An 18,145-nucleotide genomic window follows, 5' to 3' on the forward strand; every position below is an offset into this window, starting at 1 on the left:
GAATTCAAAAGATTCACTCAACCGCCATTACAGCTCTACTTAAAACCTTTCTCTAAACCCTATTTTCGAATTCTTAATAACCAGTTAAAACATCACTCCTATATATAAATGGAAAGTTGGTGAACTACAATTTTGTCCTATGTGAGAAGGGTTTTTGGATAAATATAAATATTATGAGGGCTTTTTGCTAAATATCATATTTTCAACAATGAGTTATTTACAGTTGTTTTCTTCCACTGCCTTTAATAATTTCCCCAAAATTTACTTCCTCTTTTCTTAAAACAACCGAAGAAAATAGCTCGAAAAAGTGGGAATTTCGTGCGATTTCTGTGTTCTTAACTTCTGGTAAAATTTTTGTTTGTGCTTTCTATTGATGAATTCATGTCTGAAATTTATGTTATTATTGTGATATTGATTTCTATTGGTGAAGAAAACAACTCCAAAAAATTAGGAAGTTTGCTTGTTTTTTGCTTCTTAACTACTGCTAAATGGTATTCGTTTGATACTGAGTTGATGAGAAGCCAGTTTACTTCCTCTTTTCTTATCTTAACAAAAAAACGAAGAAAATAGTTCGAAAAATTGGGGATTTTGCGTGATTTCTGCGTCCTTAACTTCTGGTAAAATCTTTCTTTGTGATTTCTATTGATGAATGCATGTCTGAAATTTATCTTATTGTTGTGATATTGATTTCTCTAGGTGAAGAAAATAGCTCCAAAAAATTGGGGATTTTGCTTGATTTCTGCCTTCTTAACTTCTGATAAATGGTATTTGTTTAATACGGAGTTGATGAGAAGCCAGTTCTAAATAAAAGAAGGCAGCTATTAAATGAAGAAGTGGGGACTCAATTTTGGAGACCCAAACTTGTTGGATTGTTCTAAAGTTTGCATCTTTCTGTCTTTCCAGATGTTTTTCTTTTTCTTTTTGTGTTAATAAGTGGTTATGTTTTTCAATTCTTTTGGAACTTTTAAGATGATGAGAGTTTGAGAAGGTGGAAGAAGCATCTTCTTGAAAGTGTGGATAGCAATTCTGTTGGAGGTAATCATTCTTTTTTATTTCAAGATTTGCTACAGGAATGAACTTTGTGGAAGCAGCTATAGTAGAAAAAACTAATACATATATAGACATTAAGATTTTTTCCTCATGAACTAGCATGTGAAATTTGAGATCTTGTGCTTTTCTTGTTTATGATGTGGATTACATCACTGATGATAATTGGAGGCTTAACATAACATACGGTATGACACGGGATTTTCATATGTACAGAAAATAGTATACGTACTGCTACATACACGATTTATTGGACCTCGTGTTTCACAGAAGGAGGAGTGCATTATAGGTTCAACAATACCGCCCCTAAGATATGTTTAATACTCACTTGATTCTTTTGTTCAAACTGCATCAACATTAACCGACAGAGCTCTAACAGTGTTAGATTTACAGACAGAAATTCGAATTGCACTATAAACATATCTTTTTCAGTTCCATATCTGATTCCACACAAAATGACAACTAAGGCATGAGATTCCCCAATAAATTGTAGGAGCGCATATATGATTACACCAAGGCTATCCTCCAAGGAATATAGAACGATGATGAAAGAGAAGATGTTTACTAATAATTTAGTACTAAAAGACACAAGGCATTTCAAACTTGGTAGATGCATGAAAAAGCAACTACTCATAGCTACGTTGTAAGAATCACAAAGTCTCAACAACTTCATCTATTCATAGTCTTGCCATTTTACAAGAATGTAGGCTGATAAATATAATAGATGTAGAAATAAGAGCTTTGTTCAACTGGTAAGAGAATTTGTGTTAAACTAATTGATTATACAGCTCGGAAATTGAGCTTGATTTTTCCCATTTAGCCTTGAGAAGATGTAATTTGATAATAGTTTTCTAAATGTCTACTTTTGTCTACTTTATTTTATCGTGCTTCATGTTTTACAATGCAGGAAGTATCTACTTTTTGTTTGGAATTGTTGTGCTACTAGAAATGAAACCTTCTTTAAGTTCTCACGATAACGGTACTGACTTTTCTTCCGCTCCCTTTTTCCCTATTTTCCATCTTTTATTACATTTTAAAAGAAGTCATGTAGAGTTTCAGGGACTGTTGCAATTATGTAAAAGGTAATTTGGATGCCTTTCATATTGTTGTGAAGTATTGAAGTTATAATAGCTAATTGCACAAAATGTTTACTTTAGTGTTTATGGACCCTTTCAATTTGATGAAAGTAATTCTTGTGTTGGATATAACAAATGAAATCAACTGCAACATTAATAAACTAAGTTATTCTAACTCTCCAAAAAAATTGTTGTATCATGTCGGATTCTTTAAAAGTACACTATTTCCAAGGATCTGATACGCACTCATTCTATTAACTTATACTGAAGAATTTCAACTATCCTTGAAGACCACTGTGGTAGAAAAAGAAAAGAAATCTTGAGGTGCAACTATTATTCGACACAAAAAGGAACCCTGCACATGCAAATAGTACATCAATATTAGAGACGAACAATTGCAAACCAAGGACAACAGCAGACCATAATTGTATCTAATTTACCATTGTTCACTTACCATTTCACATTTTTAATAATAAGTTTATTTTTTAGTTCTATGGATAATTTTGAAATTGTTCACTATCTTAATAACAAAGTCATTTTTCACTTTTTCAATTCTCTTCCTTTGATTAATAGATGTATCTACAAAATATCATATTTTAGGTACAACACTTCTGGCCATAGATCTTAACTTTCCGATGTTCTATTAGCTTCTTTTCATTTGCATTATTTGGTAATACAAGTGATAAGGTATACAAGTGGTTGGAAAAGGACCTCAATAATGTTGATAAGCCAGTTACTCCATGGCTGGTTGCCACTTGGAATTCTCCTTGGTACTCTACTTACGCGGCATACTATCAAGAAGCTGAATGTATGAAGGTAGTGGTAGAGGTGATGGTGAAAATCGTGAGAAGATGGCTATAGAACCTGCTGATGAGCCTAGCAAATGTCCTGAACCAGCTATCACACTGGACAAATTTATGGCCAGATTCTGTGCCTATAATTTTACATCAGGTCCAGCAGCTGGCAACTTCTGCTGGGATCAACAACCTAAATATACTGCATATAGAGAAAATAGCTTCGGACATGGAATACTCAAGGTAAATATATCTCTTTCAGGAAAAATTTAGAGTTACTTGTAATACACACTTAAACAATCACCTTTTTGGCACGTTTCATACCTTTTTGGCACCATCAAAAGTGAAAAATTTACGTAACTTAGGTTGAGGTGATAAAGGTGATCTTATTAGAAATAGCAGCATTCTCTGTTTTCCAGAGTTCTTTCAATATTGTTATGAATTCTAAGCTTTAAGTGATTTTCTACTTGGTAAGACTATTGCTAAGACATCTGATTTCGGTAGATGGCTGCTGCCAATGGCTCAAGTGACTTATATTCAGAGATGGAGGTGGATGCATTTAGACACCTTTTCCATCTGCGCTATCATGAGCAGCATCTTCTTAAATATGTCCGAACTGATGCCTGAAAGCTTGGAAGTGCTAGAGATATGACACTTGCACTTGGTTTGTCTAATCATCAATTCAACTTAATTAGTTGTATGTTTTGGATGTATACTTGAAGTATTTTGCTTTGGGTATTATTGACGGTGTTATTTTACATTTATCTTATTTTATTGCTATTCCTTATCTCATCTTAGATTGCTTTATTTTGAGTCAGGGATCTATCGAAAAAGCCTTGCTATCTCACTTTAAGGTAGTGGTATGGACTGCGTACAACTACCCTCCCCAGACCCCACTTGATGGGAATATACTGGGTATGTTAAGATTTATTTCAAATAGTAGATATAAGGATAGAATGAATACGAGATGTGGTGTTTGAGAATATTGAATGAATACGAGATGCGATATTTAAGAATATTGACACTTGGGTCATAAGCCCTAGGTATAGTATAGAAAGGATGAATTAAACCTGAAATTTAGCTTCGAGGAAAAGTGACTTTCACTGTTAGCTACTATTTGAGTGCCTATAGTTTCCTGGCAATGAATGTAGACAAAAGAAACTTCTGGTAATCAAATTGTGCTTTCAAATGTTAGTGTTGCCTTTGTTATTTATCATTTAGCCGAACATCTGTTCTCTGAGATGGTTATAATTTTGGTGTACGTAAGGCATCAGTACTCTTTATTTTTAGGTCATTGCTCTGTGCCAAGCTCCGTTTTTACTGGATGATCCTAATGTTGGACTCTTATTCCCTGCTGATGCGATCGCCAAGGCTAAACATTATCTTGCATTGAATTTCGGAGGTCTAGGTATCCTTTTCTCACCTAAACTGTATTATTGTATGAATTGCGTAATTTTATCATACGCTGCTCGGACCCTCCGAAAATGCTGCCACGCTTATGTCAGTTCTTTGAAAAATGTATAGCTTTTGGAGGATCCGACACACACCTGACCGGACAGTATCTTTGAAGAGTCGGAGCAACATAGTGGTTAAGTGAACATCAAATTATTGTTTTCATTGTTTATTCCCTTTGCTCTTTTAAATTATGGTCCCTTCTTAGGATCTAATCTATCATCTCGTGTAGAAAGCCTTCCATTTCTCATCCGTACTTCTTGAGCTTTATCCGTTAGCAACTACTTATCCACATTGTTGTTAAAGATCTTTCTGCCTCGACTTTCTGACAGTCCTACAATCTTTTGTTTTGAGAAATGAGTAACTTTATAAAAGATCTTTCTGCCTCGACTTTCCAACAGTCCTATGATCTCTTGTTTTGAAAAATGAGTAACTTTATTCCGCTGGTTAATTAGGTGCTTATAGCGACTCTCGTGGCATTCCTGGTGTAAGCAAAGAAGTTGCGGATTTCATTGAGAGACGTGATGGATATCCAAGGTCATATCATTTTTCTTTTCATTTTAACTGATCTCATTCCAATAAGTTCAATTTTAGTTACTGGGATTATGTTTCTGGTTGTTTCTTTTGACAGTGATCCGGAAAACATATTTCTCACGGATGGTGGCAGCAAAGGAATGATGCAGATCTTACAAACCATCATTCGAGGCCACACTGACGGGGGAACTATATAAAAGTATTTTCTAAAAATTCTTTTAGGTTATAGGTCTTACGCGCATTGTAATATTCCTTATGGTAACGTACTTCTTGTTAGGTATTGATACCTGTTGTTATAGTATTTTCCTTGGGCTGAATATGCTATTCAGATAATTAGGCCTCTGATTTTCCTGATATAAAGATTGAATCTCCAATCAATACTAACATTTTAATTTATGTGGTTAGGTTGGGACGCTGTACGGAAAATGAGAAGATGAGGCAATCCTAATATTGGATTTGTGTTATACAATAAGTGAAATTTCTTTTGTAATGTATGCTAAGTTATAATTGTCGGGGACTCAGCTTATCAAAGTGAATACGAACAATCTAACACTTCTCTTTAAAACCTCTCTCTTAACCAGGCTTAACAAGGTAATCTTCAACTTTGTTTTGCATGCATAAAATAACATAACTTATATCATATTTATATTGACTCGGTTTGATGGTATTGCTTCCTTTGTTTTGCTCTTTTATATAAAAAGATAGTAGGAAAATGCCCGTACACAGTACGGATATGGGCCATCTAGTCTCAATAACAAGTGGGTTCGGGTTTTTATCATCCACCCACACAGAGTGGTAGGGGTGGGCATATGGTATGGTGTATACCGAATTATCATATTAAATTAAAATTTTTGGTATGATGGTATTTGGTATAGTATATAGTATATATTTTAAATTTTTTTGATATATAATATGGTATACGATATTTATAAATGACATACCAAAATACCGAAATATATGTAGTTACATAAGTAACTTATATATATATATATATATATAAAATACTTAGCATTAGTATAAAAATGTTTAGACTTTGAAACTTTTGTTACTCTATCTTGATTGAAATATTTTTTTGGTGTAATTGACTAATCAAAGAAATTATTTGGACTTTTTTTTCAATATTTCTACATGTGTAATGCATTTTTATGATATAATTAAGATATGCTTTTGAAAAGTTGAAGTAATAATACTCTAGTATACGAGTATATATTGTCAAAGTTAAACAAACTATGGTTATCGATTACAACAATAACAACATACCCAATGTATTCTCACCTAGTGGGGGTCTGGAGAGAGTAGAGTGTACGCAGATCATACCACTACCTCAAGAGAAGTAGAGAGAGGCAGTTTCTGATAGACCCCGGCTTAAGACCAATAACAGTATAACAAATATAAAAAGTAAGCGCATATAAACTAGTATGGTACATAAAATAAATTAACAGTATAACAAACACAAAAATAAGTGTATAATAAATTAGTACGGGATGCAAAAAAGCCACCACCACTAGCCCCAAACTACAACCATAACACTACGAACCAGAAACTCCAGATCCAAAGAAGGACTCCCCTATTACTACCTCCGCGCTCCCACCCCCTTACCCTCTACCCTAATCTGCACCTTCCACACCTTCCTATCAAGGGTCATGTCCTTTGTAAATTGTAATTGCTCCATATCATGCCTAATCACTTCCCTCCAATATTTCTTCGGTCTACCTCTAGCCCGCCTAAAATTATCTCTAGCCAGAGTCTCACACCTCCGCACTAGAGCATCAGGCCCTCCTCATCACATGCCCAAACTAACGTAGCCTCATTTCTTGCAACTTATCCTCCACCGAGGCAACTCCCACCTTCTCCCGAATAATCTCATTCCTCACCCTATCTTTCCTGGTATGTCCACACATCCATCGCAACATTCACATTTCCGCCACCTTCACCTTTTGGATATGGGTGTTCTTAACTGGCCAACACTCCGCTCCATACAACATAGTCGTTCAGAGTACCACTCTGTAGAACTTACCTTTAAGCTTTGGGGGCACCTTTTTATCACAAAGCACTCCCGAAGCGAGCCTCCACTTCAACTACCCTGCCCCAATATGATGCGTGACATCCTCATCAATCTTACCATTACTCTGAATTATAGACCCCAGATACTTGAAACTCTCCCTCTTCTGGATGGCCTGAGAGTCTAGCTTCACAACCACTCCATCTTCTTGCGACATATCACTGAACTTACATTTCAAGTACTCTGTCTTGGTTCTACTATGGTTACCGATTACCATACCGCAAAATACCGAAACCAAACGTCAAAATACCAAACCATACCGAATTAATATGGTATGGTAATGGCATAATATTTTTAAAAATCAAATACCAAAATTACAGTATCGAAGTTTCAAATACCGTACCATACCATACCATGCCCACCCCTACACAGCGAATATCAAATCGGGTCCGCCCCCATCACTGACGGCTGCTGCTTAACTTGTACTTTCACAACTAGAATACCTGTTTAGATTAGGAGTGTGTATAGGTCGGGTCAGGTCGATTTTATATATTATCGATTCGATTTATCGGTTTTCGATTTTTAAATATGCTAAACCAATAACCAAACCAATAAGATATTTTTATTAATTTTCGGTTTATCGATTTTTAGTCCTTAACGGTTCAATTTTCGGTTTAACCAAAAAGAAAATACTCATAAAATAAAAATAGTAGTAACTAATATGAAAAAAAATCGAATTTTAGTTGCAACTAAAAACCCTACATAATGTTTTTTAATTTACAAGAATCTTCAAGTTTGAACTAAATGTTGTTAGGAGAAATTAAGAGTTTGTATAATTGAAATAATAGGTTTGTTAATTGGTAGAAATTAAGAGAAATATCTATATATCTCTATATATATATATATATATATATATATATATTCTTATTGGGTTATCGGTTTACCCTATAACCCAAATAAGAAAAAATCAAACCAAACCAATAACCCAATAATTTTTTTTATATAAAACCATTAACAAACCGTTAACCCAATAACCCAATAATAATAAACCAATAACATTTTTATCGATTCGATTTATCGGTCGGTTCGATTTTTGCACACCCCTAGTTTGGATCACTATACAAATCTCTATAACCTCGTAATAATGACAACAATTATATTTATTATTTATTATATTAGTACACTTTTTATAAAATTAACTCTATTTAACAATATATTCATATATTATGTAGTAATAATATTTTATAAAAATATATATTATATATAAAATAAAATGTTAAAATATTTATGTTAATCATCATTAATATCATGCACACAATAAATTTTAAATACGAATATTTAATTTAAAATAAAAAATTATATTTAAATAATGCATATCAGTTATTTCATAACTTCACGGGAAAAAAGGCTACTAATGCTTGTCTTTTTTATACCAATACTCTTCTAATTTTTTATATTTCTATTATAATAGCTAAATGAGATTTGAATGTTAAATATCAATATGTGTATGTATATATATATATATGTACTAGTTTAGTATACGTGCGTTGCACGTGTGAAAATCTATCGAAATTAATTCTCCTTATTTGAATCCAAATCTATAGTCGCACCAACAATTGCTTTTCTTATACCCTTAATTGTCTTGCTGGAACACCTACCAAAACCTGATTGAGGACTTCATCCATAACTTCAACATTAGTTGTTCTTGAGCTTCAACACTACAAACTAAAAAATTAACATTCACAACAACATAAATCAATACAATACAAATAAACAAATATATTATCAAATTAATAAAAATAACAAAAAACTCTTGTCCATATGATTGTTACTTTATTCCTAACTTCTTGTTTTCTTTTGTGTCATTGGCCATCTTTATAATAATATTCAGCAGAGAATACTTAATAACATTCAAAGTTCATGATGAGGTATAAAAATATCAAGAGAAGGAAGACTATTTTATTCTGAATAGAAACTGATAATAGTAAAATCTTCAAAAATAATACCCATAATTGTCAACCTAATTGGTGCCTGACTTAAAAACTTTAAATTTTTTAATCTCTGCTTGAATTTGCAAAGTCTATACTTTTTGTTTGTTATACCATTTTTTGATATTTTGATTCTGCATATTGTCTATTGCAAGTTAAACGGACCCTTGCGCTATTGTTAAAAAAAGGCAGTTTGGTGCAATAAAGCTCGCAATATTGCAGGGTTCGAGAAAGGGCCACTCCACAAAGGTGTATTGGACGCAGTCTTACCTTGCATTTCTACTAGAAGTTGTTTCCAAATAATTCACCAAAATCCTTTTACCTCTTCAATAGATATCACACACATAAATTCAAACAAGTAAAATGGATTGAAAAACAAAACCCAACAATTCAAAATAACAAATAAGTATGATTACAGAATTCTACAAATAATAAGTGATCAAGAGCATACGTAGAAAAACAAAGAACGTGAGATGCCTATTGTTCTAATGTTGGAAAGCAAGTCAACATTCAAAACAAAATCCTAGGCCTACAAATATATTCATATAGGCAACAACAACAATATATATACACACAAAACTTACCCCTAAACTACTATTACTAAGAGATTGTTTTTGATAAATTCTCGGTTGATGAAATAATAATAATAATATAATCAGATCAAAGAATAACATAACAAAATTTTATAATCGGAAAGTCACACTTGTGACTTGTTTGAGATGGTCTGCAAAAATAAAATCAATTAGATTTTAATATGCTTAATATTAGGACACCCTACATACATATGAAACCAAGGCAAACAATTTCGTATTTCAGCGATGATTTCTTTTTGGAGAGGAGAATCATGTAAAACATAAATAAAATAGACATTTTTTAAGAAAAAAATCAACCAACCCACCCAAAATGAAAAGTCAACCAAAATTTTAAATTTGTGAAAAAGTGATGAAATCAAAACCATAATGACCTTTTTTTGACTTTTTAATTTGTAGAAAAGTTACAAAATCAAAACCAAAACCAATAAGGACTATCCTTAATATTACCTCCCATTGTCTCATTCATTTAGGCAATAGACAATATAGGTTACACTCTCTTCTTTTGATCCGATCAAATCTAAAACTCTTATTTGTGAAATAAAACCTAACCTTAATATTAACAAATGACTACTACCATCGTCGGTGGGGCTCTCCCGCCGAAAAAATTCCCATTACTACAATCCAAAAACAGCCCCAACAGTGAATCACCTAAATCAACAAACCCAACTACCCCTGACTTTTCTAATCTGCTTAAACCTAAACCCAATCCTGTTATACCAATAATACCACCAAACCCAGTTATTAAGTTGTATACAGAACCAAACATTACGTGAAAATCTTCTAAGATAAAGATGTTGATAGTAAAAGAAAATCTACAATATGCAATTGTGGGAAAGTTCTCATATGACAAACCAGAAAATAAAGGAACTAAGAAGAAATATCCCAGGCCAATATGAATTAAAAGTGAATGTTTTTAGGAGTATTGAATTCGAGACATTAATCGAGCTGACCAGCTTGGAGGATTATGTACAACTGTTATCAACTTCAGCATTTTATGTAAAGACAAGAAAGATGTACTGACAGATGAAAACTTTAAAATAGGATCCATGGTTTGAACTATGTGGAGACAATAATTGGTGTTGCATGGATCTCATTACCTGACCTCCTTCTAAATTTTTTTGTAAAGAAAAAAACTCTCTCCATTGCATTTGCAGTAGGGTAACCACTAACAATAGATTTAACAATCATAAATTAAACAAGGCCAAGTTGTGCTAAGGTTAAGGTAGAGGTTGATCTAGTTGTGAAGCTACCACAAAGAGTTAGAATTAATGAAGAAGATGATATAACGGGGGAAATCAAGTCAAAATGGATTAAAAGTTGGTATGATTACATGCTTAAGTATCATAAGGAATGTTGTTTACAAGGACAAGATGAAACTACATGCTGAAAAATACATCCTAAACTACTTGAGGAAAAATATGAAGCTAAACAAACAGATAAAATAAAAGTAGGGCTAGGGACTAGTCAGAGGAAAGTCTTGATAAGTGAAAAAATTGTAGGGAATAATCACAACAAGGTGGAATAGATAAAAAGAAGGAAAAATAAGTACAAAAAAGATAAATATGGACATATTGAATTGGAGGTAGACAGTAGGGATGAAAATCCTTTTGATGCATTAAGAGATGTTGGTGAAACAGAAGAAGACAAGGTTATTCAAGACAAAGGTGAAGAATTAGGTGACAAGTAAAAGCAATCCATGGAATGGGTGATGAATAATTTTCACAAGGAAAGCTCATCCATAAAGTTGTAAGTGAAGAAATAGAGAAGAAAAAGGAAAAAAGGAAAAAAGTCAAAAGAAAGAAGATAGTAAAGAGGTAAGGCAAATTATAGTTAAATCAGTAGAACTTCAAGCACATAATACAGGTGAACTAATGGTTTCAAAAGTGGACAATGAAAAAGTACTTCCTTTAGAAGTGAAAGATGATTTTAATTAAAGTGAAATAGAAAGGAAGCAAGAGATAATATGGATAGAGCAAATATAGACCAAAGTATTGAAAAAGTTGCAAGAACGGGAGATTTATCACCAAAGAGATTGACAGAATAAAAGAAAGCCAAGGCAAGCAAAAGAGGAAAACAGATGGAGACAAAAATACTACACGGACATTATCAAGGATTACAAGGGTCACTGCAGCTAGAATTAACCAATGATGAATACATTAATTTGGAACACAAGATTAGTGAATTCATAGAAGAAATTCCCTAGGATTATCAATATGCACAAACAACACTATATTTACTTTGTAGGGCTCATGGAATTATTTCAGGGTGTACGTGAGTTGGAAAAATACAGAATAAAGTTAGCACTTCAGCATGTGATTTTCAATGAAAATAGAAAGATATGGGTACTTATAGATGATATGTATGATTTCAAGTAGTAAAAGATGAGGAGAAACAATTGACAATGCAGTTATCAGACTAGCACCAAGAGGTAAAAACGTTAGTAACTTTGATATATGCAAAGTGTACACGAAAGAAAACATTGCAACTATGGGAATCATTAGAGATGGTAGCTAATAATATACAAATACCATAGCTAGTAGGAATAAAGTAAGCAATGAAGATAAGAAACTAGGTGGTTTACCAGTTACAGATGCAGAGGTGAGGGATTTCAATCATTGTATAAATGTATGTTTATTAGAAAATATGGGATATAAAGGAAACAAGTATACTTAGTGGAATGGTAGAACAGATAAAGAGTGCATATTTAAAAGATTGGATAGAGTTATATGTAATGACAAGGGATTTCAATCATTGTATAAATGTATATTTATTAGAAAATATGGGATATAAAGGAAACAAGTATACTTAGTGGAATGGTAGAACAGATAAAGAGTGCATATTTAAAATATTGGATAGAGTTATATGCAATGACAAGATGATCAGTTCATATCCAGTTTTGGAAGTTGAGCATTTGATTAGAAGTGGTTCAGATCATGCACCACTCTTGGTCAATTTAAAAAAAAAACAGTGAAAAGATAGCTAAATATTTTTTGATTTTTGAATTTTTGGATCAAGGATGACTCTTTTAAGGAGGTAGTTGGACAAAATAAAAAGGCAGCCTTTGAAGGAAATCTATTTATGGTATTCCAATAAAAGATGAAAAAAATGAAGAAAGCTCTAGCACAATGGAGTAGGGAGACATTTGAGAATATTTTTAATATATAAGAACTCTGGAGGACACCATACAAGTGATAGAATTAAAATTTGAGGAAGGCCCCACAGGTGAGAACAAGGAACAACTGCATAGGACACAGGCTAAACTGAGTAAATACTTATATTTCGAAGAAGAATTTTGGAAATAGATTGCAAAAATAGAATGGTTCAAATATGGAGAAAGAAACACAAAGTTTTTTTAATGCAGTAATGAATGAAAAAAGAAACAGATTAAAGGTAAGAAGAATTTAAAATAATGAAGGTTAATGATTGGAGGGCCACGAAGAAATAGTAGAAGCATTAGTAGAGTTTTACAGAAAGTAATTCACCAGACAAGAAAAAGGAAACAATTTTTAGATGATTGATGAGCTACCAAAGGTGATCATTGAGGAACAAAATAGAGACTTGCAACAAATGCCAAAAAAAAAAGGTTAAAGAAGTAGTTATGGGTTTGAATAGGAACAGTACAGGGGGTCCTGATGGTATGACAACAGGTACTTTCTTTCAAGAAGAGTGGGATATAGTAGGAGATGTTTTTTATAGAATGGTGAAAACATTTCACTATGGGGTAGAATTGCCAAGATTCATTACTTATGCAAATATGATACTTCTACCTAAGAAGGCAAATATCAACATTTTTTTTTAATTTGAGACCCACATCACTTATTAACTTTGTTAATGAAATTTTCTCAAGAATTATTCATGAGAGAATTAAAAAAGTGCTTCCTTGTATCATATCATCTAAGTGGACATGCTCTGTACAAAGAAGAAACATAGTAGAGAATATCTTATTGGTATAAGAGATAATTATTGAAATAAGGAACAGAGGTAAATCACTAAATATGGTTATTAAATTAGACTTGATGAAAGCTTATGATAGGGTGGAGTGAGTATTTCTGATGATGGTATTAAGAAAAGTAGGGTTTGGAGAAAGAATCATTGACACAATATTCAGATTGGTGAGTAATAACTGGCTCTCTATTCTTCTAAATGAGCAACCTACAGGATTTTTCAAATCCACAAGAAGTGTCAAACAAGGTGATCCTCTTTCTTTTACTCTTTTCATTATAACAGCAAAAGTATTGTCAAGAGCTTTAAATAAGTTAATAACAATGAAAGAGTCTAAAAGACTTGGGATGACTAAGGGAAGCCCTTTAATCAATCATCTTGCATTTGAAGATGATATAATTATCTTATGCAAAGTAGAAGTGATATGTAGTTTGTAGCATCAACATTAAAGAAATATGAAAAGGTGTCAGAACAGAAGATAAATAAAGAAAAGAGTATTATCTATTTGCATCACAGTGTACGGGAAGTGATTACTGTTGAGGTGGCAACAAGAATATTGAGAAGAGAGTTTTCTTTTACTTATTTGGGATGTCCTATATTTTATAAGATGAAGTAGAATAACTATTATCAATTTTTAATTCAGAAGATAGGGGCAAAACTCTAGGCTTGGACATATAGAGGAAAAACAGTATTGATAAGAATGTGTTACAAAGTATCCTAATACACTGTCTTTCAATCATGAATCCTATCCCGTGAATGTGTTTAGTTTGCTCAATTCTTTTGGAGCAGTGTAACGCCCCGAGTCTGTACCCTGAATGCTATACGATGCTTACGGCCTCGAAGAACTATAAGTTAACCCATGACTGATATTTGTTGTGAGCACTGAAATATGATACTGCCAATAAATGCAAAATAATAGGCTGATATGCCTAAAGGTTCAAAATCTGTGAATACTAATAAAGTGTATCAACTGAAATAACAATCTATAAAATTAAACATTATTTGAAAAGTAGTCTGAAAAGCCTCTAATATGAAACTGTCTGAAAGTAGAGTTGATGGGACAATCCCCCAACAAACTCGATCTACTAAAATAATGAGTCTACTAAAATGATAAAATAAAAGACTATCCTCGAATGATGAGGGCTCACAGCTAAATCTACTGCTGGCTAAATCTGAATCTGTCTATGCACGGTCGGGAACCTAAGTGTCTGAACCTATGATATAAGACATCATAGTGCAAAGAAAGAGTATGCGTCAGTACATAGAATGTATTGGTATACTAGATGGGGTAAGGCTGAATGCATGGGTTTAAATGCATGAACAATAACTATCTAAAATAATATAGAGTAACTACACATGAGAGTACATGGATAATCTGAAACTGCTGTAAATACTGAGTATGCAATTTTGTGCATATATGTACTGTAACTGAGCTTTTCTGAAGCTAAGTACTGAGTTCTGATACTGAGTTACTGATAATTTGATGTTATTGATATCTGAGTTACTGATACTGATTAACTGTATTTGATAGTCCTGATTCTATAAAATTAAACTGAGTTCTATTCTGAAGATTGAGACTGAAACTGTGGGAGGTAATCATCTAACTGACATGCCCCATATAACATAAGATAACTGAGTTGGGGTCTAGTCTGTAACCCCAATTGGAAGGGTGTCAGTACCGTGCCACTGATAAATATAGGCTGAGAGTTACCCTCATCTGGCAGGTACTCTAATGAGAATGGTATATCTAGCAGGTTAAAATACCCCATCAACCCTCAACTGGCAGGTTTGATGTCTCAACCTACACTGGCTAAGTAGTTCTGGAATGTAAGGATTGCTTCTAAGAATCACACCCTCTACTGGCAAGTGAGCCCTTATCCTTGGGTTCACTCAGTGCTGAATCCTACTCCCAACTGAAAGACACTGAACTGAACATACTAAACTAGACTAAACTGAGACTGAGTTTTCTTGAGTTCTGTAACTGACTGAGTTCTAATAAGTTCTGTAATTGACTAGAGTACTACTGATCATGATATGACTGATACTATTCTGTAACTGAATATGGCTCTAGGTAAACAGCTAAGTATTAAATACCCCCAGGACTCGATAGCATGAAAAGTAAAGCATAACATAATCTTAAAAACATAATAATGGCTACTTGATCACAACCCACTCATTAAGATCTTTTAGCAAACACTTGTAATACATTTAATCATACATGAATGGAGAATACATGCTATCATGTTATAATGACACTATTTTATTCACATAGGCATTTTATCAAATACATGAGGAGCATGCTTAGATCATACAATAATCAACACGTATAGTTATCATGGTTACATAAATCAACTTTCAAATTAAAGGGTTTATCATGAAGATCTTGTAATTCAACACATAAGATGATTAATTTTATAAAAGCTTGTAAATTAATCAGATAGAAAAATTTGTCTTCTAGAGAGTGAAGAAGGACTGGGTTTAAGATGTCTACAAGATGTGTCAATGGCACTCTTCTACAAGCTATTGTGGTATTTTAGGACTAAATCTTCAATTTGGAGTGTATACATGAATAATAAGTATTGCAAAAAGGAGACTCATAATCAAGTTATGTGGAAAACAGGGAATAATGTGTGGAATAAGATGATACAAGCAAAGGATTTAATAAAAGATCAAATGAGTGTCCGAACCTATGATATAAGACATCATAGTGCAAAGAAAGAGTGCGTCGGTACGTGGAATGTACTGGTATGCTAGATGGGGTAAGACTGAATGCAAAGGTTCAAATGCATGAACAATAACTAACTAAAATAAGATAGAGTAACTTAACATGAGAGTACATGGATAATCTTAAACTGCTGTAAATACTAAGTATACAATTATGTGTATATATGTACTGTAACTGAGTTTTTTTTTAGCTAAGTACTGAGTTCTGCTACTGAGTAACTGATAATCTAAAGTTACTGATATCTGAGTTATTGATACTGATTGACTGTATTTGACAGTCCTGATTCTGTAAAACTAAACTGAATTTTATTCTGAAGACTGAGACTAAAACTATGGGAGGTAGTTATCTAACCGATATGCCCCATATAAGATAAGATAACTGAGTTAGAGTCCAATCTGTAACCCCAATTAAAAGGGTGTCAGTACCGTGCCATGGGTAATGACAAGCTAAGAGTTACCCTGATCTGGCAGGTACTCTAACGAGAATGGTGGAACCCTTTTCTAACAGGTTAAAACACCTCATCAACCCTCAACTAGCAGGTTTGATGTCTCAACCTACGCTGGCTACATAGTTTTGAAACGCAAGGATTGCATCTAAAGATCATACCCTCTACTGGCAGGTGAGCCCCCATCCTTGGTTTCACTCGGTGCTAAATCTTACTCCCAACTGAAAGACACTGAACTGAGCATACTAAAATGATCTGGACTGAGACTGAGTTTTCCTGAGTTCTGTAACTGACTGAGTTCTGTAATTGACTAAGAGTACTATTAATTATGACATGACTGATACTATTCTGTAACTAACACTGGCTCTAGGTAAATAGCTAAATTGTTGGGTATTAAATACCCCCAGGACTCAATAGCATGAAAAGTAAAACATAACATAATCTTGAAAACATAATAATGGCTACTTGATCACAACCCACTCATTGAGGCATTTTAGCAAACACTTGTAATATATTTAATCATACATGAACGGAGAATACATGCTATCATGTTATAATGACAGTATTTCATTCATATAGGCATTTTATCAAACACATGGGGAGCATGCTTAGATCATACAATAATCAACACATATATTTATCATGGCTACATAAATCAACTTGCAAATTGAAGGGTTTATCATGAAGATCATGTAGTTCAACACATAAGATGATTAATTTTATAAAAGCTTGTGATTTAATCAGATAGAAAAATTTATGTCTTCTAGAGAATGAAGAAGGACTGGGTTTAAGATGTCTACAAGATGTGTCAATGGCACTCTTCTACAAGCTATTGTGGTATTTTAGGACTAAATTTTCAATTTGGAGTGTATACATGAATAATAAGTATTGCAAAAAGGAGACTCATAATCAAGTTATGTGGAAAACAGGGAATAATGTGTGGAATAAGATGATACAAGCAAGGGATTTAATAAAAGATCAAATTGGAGGAAGCTAAAGTGGGTAACTTCATTGATATGGCATGATGATTGGACTGGATTAAGAGATTTGTATACCATTATTAGATAAAATTTTCCTTAGGATCTGTGATATCAATTTGTTGGGGAATTCATCAAAGAAGGAGGATAGGATGAAGGGATTCTTAGGGAAATTTTTCCAGAAGAATATGCCAATTACATATTGGTCAAGATGGATGTTGGGCATGAAAGGGCAATTCACAGATAAATTTTCTTAGGAATATGTCAGGTAAAAAGATCAGCTATACAATATTTATGATAAAATATAGGTGAAGGATTTACCATTCAAAATGTCATTCCTTATATGCCGAGCATGGAAATTCATAATTCTAGTGGATAATAGAGTGAGAAGATGGGGATATGAGGGAACTTTTAGATATTGGTGTTGTGAAAGCCCCAATTAGGAGAATATGTCTCATGTATTTCTAAAATCTTAAGCCCCAGTCAGGAGAATATGTCTCATGTATTTCTAAAAGCTTTTATTGCTAACAGGACTTAGTCCTACTTTGCTACTTGTGTAGGAATAATCAT

The 18,145-nt window shown here is 33.2% G+C and overlaps 1 protein-coding gene across 24 annotated transcripts; it reads left to right on the plus strand.

Annotated features, from left to right (window-relative positions):
* Window positions 1-198: 198 nt before the first annotated feature.
* LOC107857632 (glutamate--glyoxylate aminotransferase 1) lies at window positions 199-5,570 on the plus strand. 24 transcript variants are annotated; one of them, XR_007051351.1, is made up of 10 exons: window positions 199-345; window positions 697-1,035; window positions 1,955-2,026; window positions 2,724-3,160; window positions 3,422-3,581; window positions 3,736-3,832; window positions 4,208-4,325; window positions 4,825-4,906; window positions 5,001-5,102; window positions 5,309-5,570. XR_007051351.1 is itself a non-coding variant. In XM_047405314.1 (8 exons), exons 4-7 carry the CDS (start codon window positions 2,930-2,932, stop codon window positions 5,098-5,100), a joined length of 531 nt encoding a protein of 176 aa, XP_047261270.1. In that variant the 5' UTR covers window positions 201-345; window positions 970-1,690; window positions 1,955-2,026; window positions 2,724-2,929; the 3' UTR covers window positions 5,101-5,102; window positions 5,309-5,570. The 24 variants fall into 24 exon arrangements, 6 of the variants coding, with proteins under 6 accessions (XP_047261270.1, XP_047261249.1, XP_016557975.1 ...); XR_007051353.1 differs by having other exon boundaries at window positions 201-345; window positions 970-1,035; XR_007051368.1 differs by having other exon boundaries at window positions 227-345; window positions 4,442-4,906.
* Window positions 5,571-18,145: the final 12,575 nt, after the last annotated feature.

This window comes from Capsicum annuum, chromosome 2, assembly GCF_002878395.1.
Source record: "Capsicum annuum cultivar UCD-10X-F1 chromosome 2, UCD10Xv1.1, whole genome shotgun sequence".
Lineage (NCBI taxonomy): Eukaryota > Viridiplantae > Streptophyta > Magnoliopsida > Solanales > Solanaceae > Capsicum > Capsicum annuum.

Excerpts from the sequence above, each read along its gene's own strand:
- LOC107857632 (XM_047405314.1), top strand. The coding sequence starts at position 2,930 with ATGTATGAAGGTAGTGGTAGAGGTGATGGTGAAAATCGTGAGAAGATG. Across the intron at positions 3,161-4,207 it reads TCGGACATGGAATACTCAAG|GTCATTGCTCTGTGCCAAGC; the intron begins GTAAATATATCT and ends CTTTATTTTTAG. Across the intron at positions 4,326-4,824 it reads ATTGAATTTCGGAGGTCTAG|GTGCTTATAGCGACTCTCGT; the intron begins GTATCCTTTTCT and ends CTGGTTAATTAG.